Source organism: Salvia hispanica, chromosome 2 (assembly GCF_029641045.1).
Source record: "Salvia hispanica isolate PSC_SH4W2 chromosome 2, Shi_PSC_v1, whole genome shotgun sequence".
In the NCBI taxonomy this organism is placed as follows: Eukaryota; Viridiplantae; Streptophyta; class Magnoliopsida; order Lamiales; family Lamiaceae; genus Salvia; species Salvia hispanica.
Window position 1 is genome coordinate 24,245,926 of NC_142693.1, and position 16,999 is coordinate 24,262,924.

The 16,999-nt window shown below is 38.0% G+C and overlaps 2 protein-coding genes and 2 pseudogenes across 3 annotated transcripts; all 4 read left to right on the forward strand.

The window, feature by feature from the left end:
* The first annotated feature begins 1,423 nt into the window (after positions 1–1,423).
* Positions 1,424–2,606, forward strand: LOC125189885 (receptor-like protein Cf-9; annotated as a pseudogene).
* A 2,106-nt stretch (positions 2,607–4,712) lies between these two features.
* On the forward strand, positions 4,713–6,620 carry LOC148931880 (uncharacterized). Its single transcript, XM_089064929.1, has one exon. It carries the CDS (start codon positions 4,713–4,715, stop codon positions 6,618–6,620), a length of 1,908 nt encoding a protein of 635 aa, XP_088921055.1.
* A 4,013-nt stretch (positions 6,621–10,633) lies between these two features.
* Positions 10,634–11,047, forward strand: LOC148931881 (receptor-like protein EIX2). The gene has a single exon (XM_089064930.1). It carries the CDS (start codon positions 10,634–10,636, stop codon positions 11,045–11,047), a length of 414 nt encoding a protein of 137 aa, XP_088921056.1.
* A 2,382-nt stretch (positions 11,048–13,429) lies between these two features.
* On the forward strand, positions 13,430–16,444 carry LOC125219179 (receptor like protein 27-like; annotated as a pseudogene). The gene is made up of 2 exons (XR_016135147.1): positions 13,430–16,090; positions 16,169–16,444. The product of XR_016135147.1 is annotated as a receptor like protein 27-like (transcript).
* The last annotated feature ends 555 nt before the right edge of the window (positions 16,445–16,999 follow it).

Consider the following 16,999-nt stretch of genomic DNA (forward strand, 5'->3'; position numbering starts at 1 on the left):
TCCAGTTGCTTGGACATCATGTCCATCCTATCAAAATCAGATGCAGATGCCACCCTGTAGGATTTGCTTCTCTCATTCTTCCACCCATCATCGTTGAAGGCCACCCTCTCAATCACCTCTAATGAATCTTCTTCTCCCAACTTAAGGAATGACCCCCTGCACTCATATTCAACTCGCGTATTGCCTCCGGAGTGGCTCCCCTATGGAAAGTTACGATCTGTTGCCCCGGGCTTAACCCGTGGTTGGGGCATCTCTTCATCAGGTATTTGAACCTCTTCCATGCGTCTTGAATATTTTCCTGAGGCTGCATTGCATAAGAGATGACTTCATCTTGGCGCTTGAGTGCCTCGCTAGGTGGGTAATATTTATCCAAGAAAAGCTCAACCATCGCATCCCAAGTAGCGACCGAGTTAGGATCCATGTTATCGTACCAATCCTTGGCTTCGTCCTTCAAGGAGAACGGGAATAGTCTAAGGCGGATTTGCTCATCTGAGACACCATTAGACTTCACAGTATTGCTTATCTGTATGAATTTAGTCAGATGTTTGTTGGCGTCCTCTGCGCTCCTACCACCAAATGCATTTGCCTCTGCCATATTTATCAATCCCAGATTAAGTTCAAATTGGTTGGCGGCTATCCCCTCATTGTTGATTGGAGGATTAGCAACCTGTCTGTAGGCAAACTGATTCTTACCGGCACTGGCCTCACGTTCTGCTCATCCAATTACCTCTGCAAGGTTGCCATCTGCTCACGGAGTTGGCGAATGATTGGATTCTCATTATTGCCCCATCCATTATTGTTCTCATTGTTGTTTGCCCCATCGTTGTTCTCTTCATTGTTCTCCATTAGGATTGGAGAATTAGGCTCGTATTGTATCGGTGATGGAGGTGGAGACGGAGTAGGTGACAGAGTTCTCTGAAGGGTGGACGCCTATGACCCAGAGAATTAGGCTCGTACTTAAAAAAACAATATTTAACAAGAAATTAATTGCATATCATAGTACTCCCTCTGTTCCCTATTAGGAGTCACACTTTGACCGGGTACAAGTTTTAAGAAATGTAAAGAAAAGTTTGTTGAAAAAGTTAGTGGAATGTGGGACCCATTTTTTTATATTGATTTTATAATAAAATGTGAGTGAATTGAGTTAGTGGAATGCGGGACCTACTTACTGTTTATAGTAAAAATGAAGTGTGACTCTTAATTGAGAACGAACCGAAATGGAAAAGTGTGACTCTTAATCGGGGAAGGAGAAAGTACTACTTTTTTTGAACTCAAAGGGGTTAATTATCACCAAAAATAAAAAATAGAATAAAACTGAAATGCATAAACCCCTCCCCACATTATTAAGTCTTCCAAGTAGTGGTCTTAAAAATCAAATAAAAAAATCTCTCCATTTGTACAAATAAAAAAAAAATCAATATCTTCTTTCACCATGCTTTCAAACATGTTGTTCTTCATTTGTATATTAACTTCGTCCTTCATTTTCACTGCTCATTCTTATAATAACAAATGCCTTCGTCATCAAGAAATCTTGTTGCTTCAACTCAGGGATGAGACGATCTTCAATTCTTCTCTTTCGATAAAACTGGTGCGATGGAACGAAAGCGGCGAGTGCTGCAAGTGGCCTGGTGTGGAATGTAATGCTTCTGGCTATGTCGTTAGTTTGCAACTCGATGGTGAGGCCATTTCTGGTGGAATTGGGGATTCGTCGAGTCTCTTCAGATTTAAATATCTGCAGAAGCTCAACCTTGCCTACAATCACTTCAACTTTGATCGCATTCCAAAAGGTATTGGCAATTTCACTTATTTGACACAGTTGAATTTGTCATTTGCTGATTTTGGCGGGCATGTTCCTTCAGAAATTTGGACATTGACGAGATTGGCTAGTCTCGATATCTCCAACTACTTTGGAGAGATTAGCCTTAAGCACCCAAATTTGGAGATGCTTGTCCAAAATCTAACAGAGCTTCGAGAGCTCTATCTTGATGGTGTCTATATGACTTCCTTGCAAGAAATGAAAAACTGGGGCCATATTATATCATCACATTTACCCAACCTCACCTCTTTGAGCATGGTTGGTTGTTTTCTTTATGCCCCTTCGCCTAAATCCTTTTGGCAACTTCATTCCCTTTCTATTCTTCGACTAGATAATAACGATCTTTCAGAGGTAACACTTCAATACTTATTCACTAATTTTCCAAGCTTGACCACCTTGACCCTTTCTAGCTGCTGTTTAAATGGTTCAATTCCGTCCACCTTTGCTAACCTAACTAAGCTTATTCATGTTGATTTGTCATATAACTCCTCGACAGGCTCACTTCCTTCTACATTGTTTGCTAATCACCAAGCTGATTCATGTTGATCTGTCAGAAAACTCTTTGACAGACTCACTTCCTTCTTCATTCTTTGAAGGTGTTTCCAATATCGTTCATCTCGATTTGTCCGAAAATTTATTCTCTGGTAACATCTCCCACTCTCTGTATGCTCTTCCTTCATTTTTGAAACTTGATCTTAGTTACAACCGATTTAATGGCACTATTCAACTCGACAACTTTCAAAGCCTTCCCAATCTCACACGGCTTGGTCTATCAGGCAATAGCTTGTAGTAGATGTTGGCAACTTCAATTTGAGTTCATATAGTGGTCTGATAGGCTAGTTTTCGTCACTCGGAATTGATCACTATTTGTACTATATGTTGAATATTTGCATGAAAAAAGATGTTATTTGGCAGGGAATGGAGCATTAAGATGGAAAGCTGCTTAATGAAGGCATGGAGAGGAAAACATGCAAGAAAGAGGGTAAAATGACAAGGAATAGAAGAAAGTGAAGGAAGAAGGCAAAGAAGACCCAAACTGGCCAAGCTGTTGGACTGGCCAGTTTGAACCTGACGGGAAAATGACTAAAGCCACTTCCACACATTTGTCAAGGACAACTCTCACTTGTTACACACGCCCATATCTGCCCTTGGAGAGTAAAAAAGAAGGAGAATATCTTTTATTGGATATATGTATTAAAAAGACTTAGTCACCAAAAACTAAAAAAACTTTATCACTTTAGCTTTAGTTTAGTTTTAGCTATTTCTCTCTCTAGAAAGCTTTTACTCTCTTCCTTAAGAAGAGGGTTTGAACTATTGCAGCGAAGATCTTAATTCACCATGGGTTGAAGCTTGTAGTAGATTTTAGTTTCTTTAATGCTTTAGTTTCTTTGTAGCACTTGTGTTGAAACTTAATTCCAACATCTTAACTCTCTATTTAATGGTTTTTGGAGGCTGATCTTTAAGAGCTTTGGTGTATTTATTTCTCTAGTGTTAAAGCATTTACACTTAGTACTCGTGTTCTTGTGTTTTTTAGGTGAAGATCCTTGTTTTTAAGTTTTAACTTTCATTTCTTGCCTAGTTAATTGTTGTTTGTGTTTTGCTTGTTGATTTCGTTTTTAATGTGTTTCATCACTATTGTAGAATGTTCTTAGTGTTCTTTATCTTCTATATGGAGTGGTTAAGTTTCAGCTTTCTCATTTGGTGTTTTCAATGCATGTTTAGGTAGTTTAATTGATGATCTTGTGTTTCTCTTGCCTTTTTAATTATGTAGCAGCCATCTACTCTCTTTCTCCTCCTTATTTTCGTGGCCTTAGTGTAGATTTAGGAGAGATATCAGCTTTTAGAAGTTAAGTGAAAGGACCATTAGTTGTAGGCTTTTATCCATTGGTTTTACACCTTGGGTAATTGGGTTTAGGGAGACAACAAGTACATGCTTTCTTTTCACTTTTGGCAGCCATTTAGATTAGATAATTTCTACACTCCACATGCTTTTCATTTAAGCTTTAAGTCACATTAGTTAGGGCTTTAAAGTTCACCTTTTGAACATGTCACAATCCTAGTTTCTAGATTTCTTTAGTAGCTAACACTTAGTTTATCTTCCTTAGCTTTTAACTTAGTTCCTTTTGCTTCTGAACTTAGTAAAATTCGTGCTAGATGCTGCTTTGTTTTCATTTCCGAAATGTTCTTATTTTCGCCACTGCTAAGTTGCCCAGTTTACCAACTTGCCCAGTCTGCTTTCCAGTTTAAATGCTTTATTTTAGTTGCATGTTATTTGCATGTTTAGTTCCCAATCTTAGCTTAAGTGTTGTTTATATTTCGTAGTTCAGTTCCCACCCCTAATTTAGAGCGTGGCGGCATCGCCAAAACCCTTTCTAAGTGTGGAAATACATAACGGATGCTACCGTTCCTCGTGGGTTCGACACCCTAACTTACCATGTACTAACTAATAGTATTTTGGAAAGTGGGAACTTATAAATCTTGTTGAATAGGAAGGGACACGCGCCTACGACACGCGTGCAAAATCCCGACTTCTCAAATGGCGCCGTTGCCGGGGAACGGTGTTGTTGTCTTGTTATGTATTCCTACACTTATTGTATATAGTTTTTGACTTGTTTTTTTTGTTGTTGTTTTTTTTCTCTTTTATTTTTAGGTTATGAGCAGGTCCTCTTCTCCAAGTTTGTTGTTCGATATTGGAGTTAAGTAGACACCGAAGAGGCTACGCAAGGTAGCTCGCTTGAGAGAACAAGTGGGTATTGGTTTCTCTGTCCTGGGCAGTTCATATAACTGCCAAGTTCAACATACTGCCCAGCTTGTCTAGTCAGAGAGTTTGGAGAAAACTGATGAGGAAATCAATTCAAGAGCCAATGACGAGAGTGGTGTGCCATTAAAGTGCAACATGGATCATTTCACAGATCCATACAATCTTGGATGGCATGATCATTCCAATTTTGTATGGACCAATCCGAATCAACAATATCAAGGTCCACCACCACAAGTAAATTACCAAGCTTTCCATGGATCAGATGTTAATCATGTTTATTGGTCTCCCGATCCAAGTGGATTCCCTCCGTGTTTTCAACCACAAGAACTTGGCCAATATCAATCAAATCATCCGCCAATGCCACCAAAGTGCTTAGAAGAAATGATGGAGGATCTAATCACATCCCAACAACTCATGCAAAACAATTTGCAAGCCAATTACAATGTAGTGCATGAGATGCATGACGAACAATATGAGCAAATGATTAGTCTTGATCATCTTGCACGCCAAATGACACAATTGGCGACTTCCATCAATAATATGCGTGGGAATGGTGGAGGAGTTCCGGCTCAAGTGCAATCACCAAGGAAGGAGAACCTTAGTCAGATTACCTTTAGGTCCGGGAAAGAGTTGAAAGCTTCATTCATCAATAACTCAAAGAACGGACCGGAGGAAACATTGGAGCAGGGGCCCAGATTGGCCAGTGTAGCACACTGCCCAAGTCAGAACACTGCTTGGTTTGAAGATGAAGAGGATAGCGATGAGGAGATTGAAGAGCACATCATCATTCCACCCGATGGACCTACACTCATGCCTTTGAGACCAGAAGCGACCATCATGAAAGGGTGCAACCAATTGGAGCATGCAAAGTCTACCAGCAAGCTGCCCGATCCAGGCGAACTGCCCAGTCTGAGCATAAAGGAGGAATTGGTGCCGTCAGAAGTTTGGTCACCAAAATTGGAGTTGAAGCTGCTGCCCACCAACCTCAAGCATGTTTTTGTTGGGGAAAGTGACATTCTCCCTGTTATCATCGATAGTGATATGGAAAATAGCCAATGTGAGAAGTTGATCAAAGAGTTGAAGAGTCCCAACTTTCTTGAAGCTGAGTTTTTGCAAGATATGTATCCATTACCCTCCATTGACGAAAAAGTTGAGCTTGAAGAACTTAGTGAATGCAAGTTGTTCAGCACTCAAGGGCTTAGTGATGAGGAGATAGAAGCTGAAATAATGACTTGGTGCAAGAAGAGGAGTTACACAAACCCACCCGAGAGATGTAAACTGCCTAATCTGCAGGAACTGCCCAGTCAGAAGGACCTGCCTAACACGAGGGAAAAAGAAGAGTTGCTACCATTGGAGATCCATCCACCTAAGTTGGAGTCAAATGCATTTCCTTCAAAGCTCAAATATTTGGAAGAAAAAAAGACCATTCTCATGATCATCAATAGTAGCTTTCACAGAAATAAAGAAAAAGAGCTAACCAAGGTTTTGAAGAGGCTTAAGGATCTAATTGGTTGGACTTCGGCCGATGACAACATGAGTATAAGTCCCAATGTTTGCATATTTTACATGAGTTCAGAGAAAGGTTCCAAACTCTATAGGGATCCTAAAAGGAAGTTGAATGCTTCTACTTGGAAGGATTGGAAGGCAAGATTAGACGATGCTTTTTCGGAAGAACACATGTACACTGCCCTGTTTGTTGAACAGGGCAGCCTGAATGTCACAGTGGGTAAAGTAGCTGAAGTTGAAGGAGTCGTCGAACCAACACATGAGCCTGGGATCAAAACCAAAGGAGGCAGCTGCACCAGCTCTAGCACCATTTGCCACATCAGCCCGTACCCCCCGCTTTGTGCGGGGGAGGTGATTTCTATCCAACCCTCTCTTTTATTTGTTGTATATATGTGTTTTGTGTGTGATGTATGTGTTTACTTTGAAGTTTTTGTAATTGTGGCCTTGTCGGCCTTGATTTGTATATATTGTGGCCTTTTCGGCCTTGATGCATGCTTTGTGGCCTTGTCGGCCTTCGTGTTTGTTATGTGTTGTTAGTAATCTTTCTCTAAACACTTGGTCTACTTGCTCTCGAGCAAGCAATGCCCAAGTGTGAGGAGGTGGGATTCTTGTGTGTCGTTCTTGGTTTTTGAAGTTTTATGTGATTTGTTTCCTTTTCCAACATTTCAACCAAACTTGCTTGAGGGCAAGCAAGGTCCAAGTGTTCGGAGGGGGTTTGTTTTGTTGTTTGGTCGTGTTGTATTGTGCCGTTTTTGTAAAGTGTCGTGTTTTATCTTTTTCCCAAGCCTTGATGCATGATTTGGTAATGATCCCCCTATTGAATCGTAGCAAAATAAAAGAAAAAAAATTTTTGACTTGTTGAATCGTATAAAAAAAATGACTTGCTTTGTTTTGAAAAATTTATTCAAGAACTTGTGGTTTTGATTGAATGAAGTTGAGTACGATGGAAATGTGAAGCACTATCACTTGCATAAAAACCCACAAATGGTAAGGTTCAAAGCCTCAAAGTAGAACACTTTCTACATGTGTTTCGAGTGTGGAATGAAATTGCATTGCATGATAGTTGATATCGCTTGGTCACTATGGCATAGATAGAGGGCACTAGGAAAAGCCAAATTGAGCCTCATTCTTTGTGATTACATCAACCAAAAAGAGCTACCCCTAGTTGCCACTTTGAAACTTTGAGCCTACATTTCTTTCTAAGTTAGAAAATGGTTTCCCTCTTGTGCAAAATAAATGTTCTTAGTTGCTCCTACATGATCACCAACTTTTGGAAAAGAGATGGCATTTGTAAATATCCAAACAAATTTGCCTCCCCCACCAAAAAAAGAAAAACTATGGCTGTTACGTAAAGAAAAAAAAAAGGTAGAAAAAAAGAAGGAAAAGAGAAGAAAAAGAAAAAAAAAAGAGAAGAGAAGAAAAAGAAACAGAAAACAGAAAAAGAAGGAAAAAGAGGAAGGAAACAAAACAAAGAGAAAATGGCAAGGAGAATGTGGGAAGGTAGATGGAAGCAGAAGAAAAAAAAAAGAAGAGGAAGAAAGAAGAAAGAAGAAGAAGAATGTTAAATGCATCTCTAACTTTTGGTTTGATTGTGGGTGATTGTGTCTGGAGTTTCTAAGTATCCCTTTGGAGAATAAGCACAAGTTTTTGTTGTACTACACTCACTAGCTTAGGACCCCTAGGATCTAACCGACAATATTTAAATGGTCCCAAGCCCCATTACATCCCGTGCAAGACCCTCTTGAGCTACATGTGATAAAGTGATATCTTCTTGATTGCATTTACATCATTATTCTTGAGAGAATTGTCCTTACAGTTTGAGAGGGTAAGGGAGTGAATCTTTTGCTTGTGATATGTGCTTAACTATCTTGATGATACCGACGGTTGGAACCACATTGTTCGATGAAGAAAACTATGTTTTAAAAAAAATTATGTTTTAAAAATCTGTTTTGAGCTTGATTCTTGGGGTATCATTACGCTTTTCGTACAACTTGCTTGGTATGTCTTTCGTGTGTATGTCGTTGTGTGTGTTTGTGTCTTGTAAATGTCGTTATATTTTGTGTTTGTTTAAGTTAGCGTGTGTGTGTAAAAAGTAGAGGGGAGTGACTTAAACTAGTAATTGAGTGAAAAGTCCAGCCACATACTTGGGACAAGTATGATCCAAGTGTGAGGAGGTTTGATAGGCTAGTTTTCGTCACTCGGAATTGATCACTATTTGTACTATATGTTGAATATTTGCATGAAAAAAGATGTTATTTGGCAGGGAATGGAGCATTAAGTTGGAAAGCTGCTTAATGAAGGCATGGAGAGGAAAACATGCAAGAAAGAGGGTAAAATGACAAGGAATAGAAGAAAGTGAAGGAAGAAGGCAAAGAAGACCCAAACTGGCCAAGCTGTTGGACTGGCCAGTTTGAACCTGACGGGAAAATGACTAAAGCCACTTCCACACATTTGTCAAGGACAACTCTCACTTGTTACACACGCCCATATCTGCCCTTGGAGAGTAAAAAAGAAGGAGAATATCTTTTATTGGATATATGTATTAAAAAGACTTAGTCACCAAAAACTAAAAAAACTTTATCACTTTAGCTTTAGTTTAGTTTTAGCTATTTCTCTCTCTAGAAAGCTTTTACTCTCTTCCTTAAGAAGAGGGTTTGAACTATTGCAGCGAAGATCTTAATTCACCATGGGTTGAAGCTTGTAGTAGATTTTAGTTTCTTTAATGCTTTAGTTTCTTTGTAGCACTTGTGTTGAAACTTAATTCCAACATCTTAACTCTCTATTTAATGGTTTTTGGAGGCTGATCTTTAAGAGCTTTGGTGTATTTATTTCTCTAGTGTTAAAGCATTTACTCTTAGTACTTGTGTTCTTGTGTTTTTAGGTGAAGATTCTTGTTTTTAAGTTTTAACTTTCATTTCTTGCCTAGTTAATTGTTGTTTGTGTTTTGCTTGTTGATTTCGTTTTTAATGTGTTTCATCACTATTGTAGAATGTTCTTAGTGTTCTTTATCTTCTATATGGAGTGGTTAAGTTTCAGCTTTCTCATTTGGTGTTTTCAATGCATGTTTAGGTAGTTTAATTGATGATCTTGTGTTTCTCTTGCCTTTTTAATTATGTAGCAGCCATCTACTCTCTTTCTCCTCCTTATTTTCGTGGCCTTAGTGTAGATTTAGGAGAGATATCAGCTTTTAGAAGTTAAGTGAAAGGACCATTAGTTGTAGGCTTTTATCCATTGGTTTTACACCTTGGGTAATTGGGTTTAGGGAGACAACAAGTACATGCTTTCTTTTCACTTTTGGCAGCCATTTAGATTAGATAATTTCTACACTCCACATGCTTTTCATTTAAGCTTTAAGTCACATTAGTTAGGGCTTTAAAGTTCACCTTTTGAACATGTCACAATCCTAGTTTCTAGATTTCTTTAGTAGCTAACACTTAGTTTATCTTCCTTAGCTTTTAACTTAGTTCCTTTTGCTTCTGAACTTAGTAAAATTCGTGCTAGATGCTGCTTTGTTTTCATTTCCGAAATGTTCTTATTTTCGCCACTGCTAAGTTGCCCAGTTTACCAACTTGCCCAGTCTGCTTTCCAGTTTAAATGCTTTATTTTAGTTGCATGTTATTTGCATGTTTAGTTCCCAATCTTAGCTTAAGTGTTGTTTATATTTCGTAGTTCAGTTCCCACCCCTAATTTAGAGCGTGGCGGCATCGCCAAAACCCTTTCTAAGTGTGGAAATACATAACGGATGCTACCGTTCCTCGTGGGTTCGACACCCTAACTTACCATGTACTAACTAATAGTATTTTGGAAAGTGGGAACTTATAAATCTTGTTGAACAGGAAGGGACACGTGCCTACGACACACGTGCAAAATCCCGACCTCTCATGGTCTCCAATTAAAAGTGTTACACCTAGATTCATGTAACTTGTCCCATTTTCCTGATTTCATCAAAGATTTGGATCTGCATGAATTGGTCCTTGCATCCAATAGTATTGCAGGGGAGATACCTAGTTGGATTTGGGGAACACAACTTTGGTATTTGGACCTCTCATTTAATCTTCTAACAGATTTTCAAAAGCCTTACCATATTTCTGCTTCTCTTGAGTTCCTATTATATTGGTCTCTAACCAGCTCAGGGGCGAGTTGCATCTGCCCATTACACCTGAATCTCAACTCTGGTGGTTGTCTTTCGCAAATAATAGTTTAAGTGGATCAATTCCAACATCCCTTTGCAAAGCCACACACCTTGATTATCTTTCTTTGTCTAAAAATAAGTTAAGTGCCAGCATACCCCTTTGCCTACGCCAAAACATTAATAATCTTGATCTGAATCAAAACAACCTCAATGGCAGCATTCCAGATCATTTTCCATCAGATTGTGAGCTACAATTTCTGTTACTTAACAATAATAGCATGGAAGGGAAGATCCCAAAGTCCCTTGAACATTGCAAGTGGTTGGAGACCATGGACATTGGGAACAACAACAACAGCGGCAACATTCCAGATATTTTTCCTAAGGAATGTAGGCTAACCAGCTGAAGGGGCCAATAACGATGGGGCTTGGAGAACTCACATTACTTGAAGTCTTGAACCTTTCTTACAATAAGCTGGTTGGAATGATCCCAAAAGGCCGTCAAATTCAGACATTTTCAGCTGAATCCTACAATGGAAATCCAGGCCTATGTGGTTTCCCTCTCAATATAAACTGTAGTCATACTGGTGAGCTCTCACCGCGAGAACATGAAGATGTTGAAGAGAAGAGGGAGATTGAGTGGGAATACGTATCAGCTGCACTTGGATATGTTGTGGGATTCGGAAGCATTGTATGGCTACTTCTATTCTGCAGAAGCTTCAGACATACATACTTTGGAAAAATTGATGAGATTATTGAAGAGGTGTTTGAGGCCAGAAACAGGAGAAGAAGACGTGCAAGAATGGCTGCCAGAAACCGAGTCAGGAGACACTAGTGTTGGTATTGCTATTAAATTTCTTGAGATATGTTTTCTTCACATGTGTTTGTGTGTTTTGATAAATGACCAATAACAGAACATGAGGAAGAGCAGCAACCAGCCGGAGAAGAAGAGCAGAATGAACGAATTGCTCTTCGGATGTGGCCTTGAAGATTACGCTTCATCCATGCAATGCGTATTCTTTAGTCTTTTGTCTTATTAAATTATGGTTTGTTTTGTTATATATTGATTTGGGCTTAAAGCCCCGTTCAGGTTTTCTTTACGGTTCTTTCCCGAATAGACTAGGAGGTCGAACCATATAGGTTAGGTTTAAATACATCGTTAGTTTTATTATTCATAAGAAATCTAATATCAATATACTCCCTCCTTCCGTCCCAAGGTAGTTGAGTCTATTCCTTTTTTATTGTCCCACCATTCAACTAAACCATTACACTCAAATTCTACTAACTCATTTTTTTCCAATTTTCTTCACAAAATCAAACAATTTCTTAAATCTGTGTAGTGTCAAAATCGGATTATATTAGCATTTCCAATCTCCCCTAAAACCAATTTCGTCTATGAATTCCAGGGACCTAATCTACAGCGACAAATACTTCCCCTCCGACACCATAATTGAGTCATGTTTCCATCTGAAAAGTGCTTTCATAGTTGAGTGACTGAGTCATTTCCACTAACACACTAAAATAGGACTCTTAAAATGAATTCTAACTTGAAAAAAAATAAAGTCCTAAAGAATAATTTTGAAAATAAACTAAATGCTTAATGGGCTGAGAAAGGCATAAAATGAATTGGGCTCAGAAGCCCATAGACAATTCCACTAGCTGCATTGTTTTTGTTTGTACCATATGACTTTATAAAAGGGTTCAGAAGCCCAAAGAAATCCTACTTGCGCTGTTGTGATTGTTTTCGATATACAAAAAGTGTTTCATCATCTACCCATTTCTCCTCAATTTTCAATTTTGAATAGTCAAAATTATCTATAATTGTTACTATCTTCGTCACCGAAATTTGTCCCACTTTAACCCGGTACGGGTTTTGAGAAATGTAATAGAAAGTGAGTTGAAAAAATTGGTGGACTGTGGATCCTACTTTTATATATTAGTTTTATAATAAAATGTGAGCAGGAATGAGTTAGTGGAATATAGGGTCCATTACCAAAAGTGATAAAAGTAAAATGGGAAAAATTTTGGGGTCGAACGGAATGGAGAAATGGAACAAATTTTGGTGGACGGAGGTAGTATCATAAATAGCTGTGGCCTAACGTGTGAAATACAGAGCAAATCGTACCTATTATTTTTAATCATCGTTTCCAACCGTAATTGAATTATCTGAATGATAGAAATCAGTCAAAAACTTTTCGTTGGAAATTTTGTGGAATTGAACCCACTGAATGAAGTGGGTGGAGAAACCACCTTTTTTTGTAGTGTATCTTTTACATCAAACAAATTTACAAGTCATCGCTGCAAGGACGTGCGCAGATAAAAATATTCGATAGGTGCTGAGATTACATTTTTTGATGTTTTAAATCATTTGTAAGGATTTTTACACCATAGTTTACAGTAACTTTAGATAAAGTTTCAAAAATTTATAAAGGAAAATAGTTAAAAAAATATTTCCATTGAAGGCTTTCGCCCCACTTCTCTACCACATGGGTCCGCCCCTGTATCGCCGTATATCACAATTTATCTAATTTTCTTTGTTTATAGTGGAAAAACCACTAAGCATCAGTGCACTGAAAAGTTTTTCTCGAATTAAGAAAACTTTCAACAAAGAAAATGATACTGTTTTACATAACAATTGCTAAGTCTTTAATTCCAACTCAAGAAGTATGATCAATTCAAAGTTGCAAGGCTAGAATTTAGTACTACCTCCGTCCCTGAAAGTTTGACTAGGTTTATCATTTTTGGTAGTGGACCCCATATTCCACTAACTCATTCTTCACATTTTATTATAAAACTAATACTTTAAAAGTAGGACACACATCCCACTAACTTTTTCAACTCACTTTCCATTACATTTCTTAAAACTCGTGTCGGGTCAAAGTGTGTCAATATTTGGTGGACAGAGGTAGTAACACCTAAGAGTTTTAAGTAATTATTTAATACTATGACTTATAGAAGGTGGACCACAAGTCAACTTAGTGTTGTTCTGTCATTTTCTTCAAATCCAAATCATATAGGCCTACTTGTATAATTTACATAAAACAAAGACCAAGAAAAAGAACTTACAATTAATTGTGAATAAAACTAAAATGGTTAAACCCCTCCCCACATTAATAAGTCATCCAAGTGGTGGTCCTAAAAAAGTTATCCAAGTAAACTGCGATTGCTTATTTAAGCCACTTGCAGCAATATTTATTTGTACACACAATATCTTTTCTTCACAATGCTTTCAAACATGTGGTGGTTCATTTGTTTCCTAATTTCCTCCTTCATTTTCACTGCTCATTCTTACAATAACAATTGCCTTCATCATCAGGAAATTCTGTTGCTTCAACTCAAGCATGAGTTGATTTTTGATTCTTCTCTTTCGACAAAACTGGTGCGATGGAATGAAAGTGAAGAGTGCTGCAAGTGGCACGGTGTGGAATGTGATCCTTCTGGCTATGTCGTTAGTTTGCAGCTCGATGATGAGGCCATTTCTGGAGGAATTGGGGATTCGTCGAGTCTCTTCAGATTTAAATATCTGAAGAAGCTCAACCTTGCCTACAATGACTTCAACTACACTCATCCATTTCCAAAAGGTATTGGCAATTTCACTTATTTGACGCACTTGAATTTGTCATATGCCGGTTTTGGTGGGCAGGTTCCGGTTGAAATTTCATCCTTGATGAGATTGGTTAGTCTCGATATCTCCAACTATGATTGCTCGACACCCGACACCCGGAGAGTGTCTAAGTCTTGAGAATCCAAATCTGGAAATGCTTGTTCGGAATCTAACAGGGCTTAGAGAACTCTATCTTGATTGTGTCAATATTACCTCCTTTCATGAAAGGAAAAAATGGAGCCACATTGTTTCATCATATTTACCCAACCTCACCTCTTTGAGCTTGTACTATTGTAATCTCTATGGCCCTTTGTCTAATTCCTTTTGGAAACTCCATTCCCTTTCTATTCTTCGACTAGATTATAATGATCTTTCAACAGTAATGATGCCGGACTTGATTGCCAGTTTTCCAAGTTTGACCGTCTTAAGTCTTTATAACTGCAGTTTGAAGGGTTCAATTCCATCCACCTTGGCTAACCTAACCAAACTGATTCATGTCAATTTGGCATATAACTTCTTGACAGGCTCACTTTCTTCTACGTTGTTCAAAGGTCATTCCAATCTGGTTTATTTACATTTAAGTTATAATTCTTTCTATGGTAACATTCCTCACTCTCTATATGATCTTCCTTCACTGCTGGTACTTCGTCTTAGTTACAACCAATTTAATGGCACTTTTCAACTAGACAAGTTTCGGAGCCTTCCCAATCTCACATTTCTTGGTCTATCCGGCAATAGCTTGTCAGTAGATGTTGGCAACGCCAATTCAAGTTCATATGGTGGTCTCCATTTAAAAAGGTTAGGCCTAGGTTCATGTAACTTGTCCCATTTTCCTGATCTCATCAAACATATGGATCTAGAAATGTTGAGTCTCTCAAAGAATAGTATTGCAGGGGAGATACCTAGTTGGATTTGGGGAACACAACTTACGCGTCTAGACCTCTCATTTAATCTTCTAACAGATTTTCAAAAGCCTTACCATATTCCTTCTTCTCTTTTGTTCCTATACTTGGACTCTAACCAGTTGAGGGGCGAGTTACAGTTGCCTATTCCACTTGAATCTGAACTCTGGTACTTGTTTATTGCTAATAATAGTTTAAATGGATCAATTTCAACTTCCCTTTGTAATGCCACACAACTCGATATTCTTGACTTGTCTGGAAATAAATTAAGTGGCAGCATTCCCCCTTGCCTACTCCAAAATGTTATTGGGCTTGATCTGAATCAAAACAACATCAACGGCAGCATTCCAGATCATTTTCCTTTGGATTGTAAGCTACAATATTTGGCGCTTAACAATAATAGTATAGAAGGGAGGATCCCAAAATCTCTCAAAGGTTGTATGTCGCTGGAGTTCATGGACATTGGGAACAACAAAATCAACGATACGTTCCCATGCATGCTATCATCCACATTGAAAGTTTTTGCTTTGCACTCCAACGGATTCCATGGTGAAGTGACATGTAACGTGGCCTCACCAGAGCTTCGAATTCTAGATATATCTTCAAATAATTTCTGTGGACGTCTGGAATCAATAAACTTCTCTAGTTGGAAGGGAATGATGCAATGGAGTTCTGCACAATCGTATGAAGTTGGAGTGATATTAATCATGAAAGGCATAAAGTTAAAACTTGAAATGATTTGGCCAGAATTTGGTAGTATTGATGTTTCTTGCAATAACTTCATAGGAGAGATACCAAAGGCAATTGGCGATCTTACCTCACTTCATCATCTCAACTTGTCTCACAATGCCCTCAACGGAAGCATCCCTCAGTCATTTGGCCACTTGAGTGAGCTAGAATCACTTGACCTCTCCGTGAACGAACTAACAGGGCCAATACCGATGTGGCTAGGAGAACTCACATTCCTTGAAGTGATGAATCTATCTTACAATAAGTTGTCCGGAGAGATCCCAAAAGGCCGTCAAATTCAAACATTTTCAGCTGAATCCTTTGAAGGAAATCTAGGCCTATGTGGTTTCCCTCTCAACAAAAGCTGCAGTCATACTGATGACAATTACAATGGATTAACACCAGGAGAGCATGAAGATGCTGAAGAGAAGAGGGAGATTGAGTGGGAATACGTATCAGCTGCACTTGGATACATTGTGGGTGTTGGGATCATTTTGTGGCTACTTCTATTTTGCAGAAGCTTCAGAGAGAAATATTTCGGCAAAATAGAAGAAGTTGTTGAAGACATATTCATTGCCAGAGACATGAGGAGAAGGCGTGCAAGAATGGCTGCCAGGAACCGAGTCAGGAGACACTAGTGTTGGTATTGCTATTAAATTTCATGAAATGTTTTCTTCACGTGTCTTTCTGTGTTTTTGATACATGACCAATAATAGAACAGGAGGAAGAGCAGCAACCAGGAGGAACACAAGAAGAGCGCCAAAAGGAAGAGTGCCGGCGAAGATTACCAAATGCAAGGCGTATTCTTTAGTCTTTTGTTTTATTATGTTTTGTTTTGTTTTAAATTGAGTCGGGCTTAAAGCCCCGATCGGGTTTTCTTTGCGGTTCTTTCCCGAATAGACTAGGAGGTCGAACCTTATAGGTTAGGTTTAATACATCGTCAGTTTCATTATTCCATAAGAAATCTAATATCAATATATTATTTTTTATCCATAAACACATCTTTCTACGATTATTAGTTTCATTGGATAAATCTCAATAATTCTAAATATGGGTAATGAGTATGATACGAGAATTAAGACAAAAATTGATAAAGTAAGAGAGATGGGGAGAATGATAGTTAAAATAGGGTTAATGGATAGTGAGACCTGAATTATTAAATTTATATAACTTTCCAAAGAGTCGTGATCAATGTCGAACCCTTCTTAAGACCGATCTAGAGATCAAATTTGGCCACTCATTTTTCTTAATCTTATTGTTATGATTAATTTATAATTAATTTAATATTTTATTAAATAAAAACATTTTTTATTTTATTTTGTTTTAGTTTTTTTATTTTTTTTAAATTTTTTAAATTTTTTATTTTTATTTTTTTTATTCGATAAAAACATGCTGGAATAAATAATGAACTATATTCACTACATAGTGAACTAAATGAATGTATGTTATGAAGTAATTTTTCGCATTCATTATATACTGAATTTACTTCAACTGAAAGATAATTATGTCATAACACATTATAAAGTAATAAACAAATGAAATGAAGTAATAA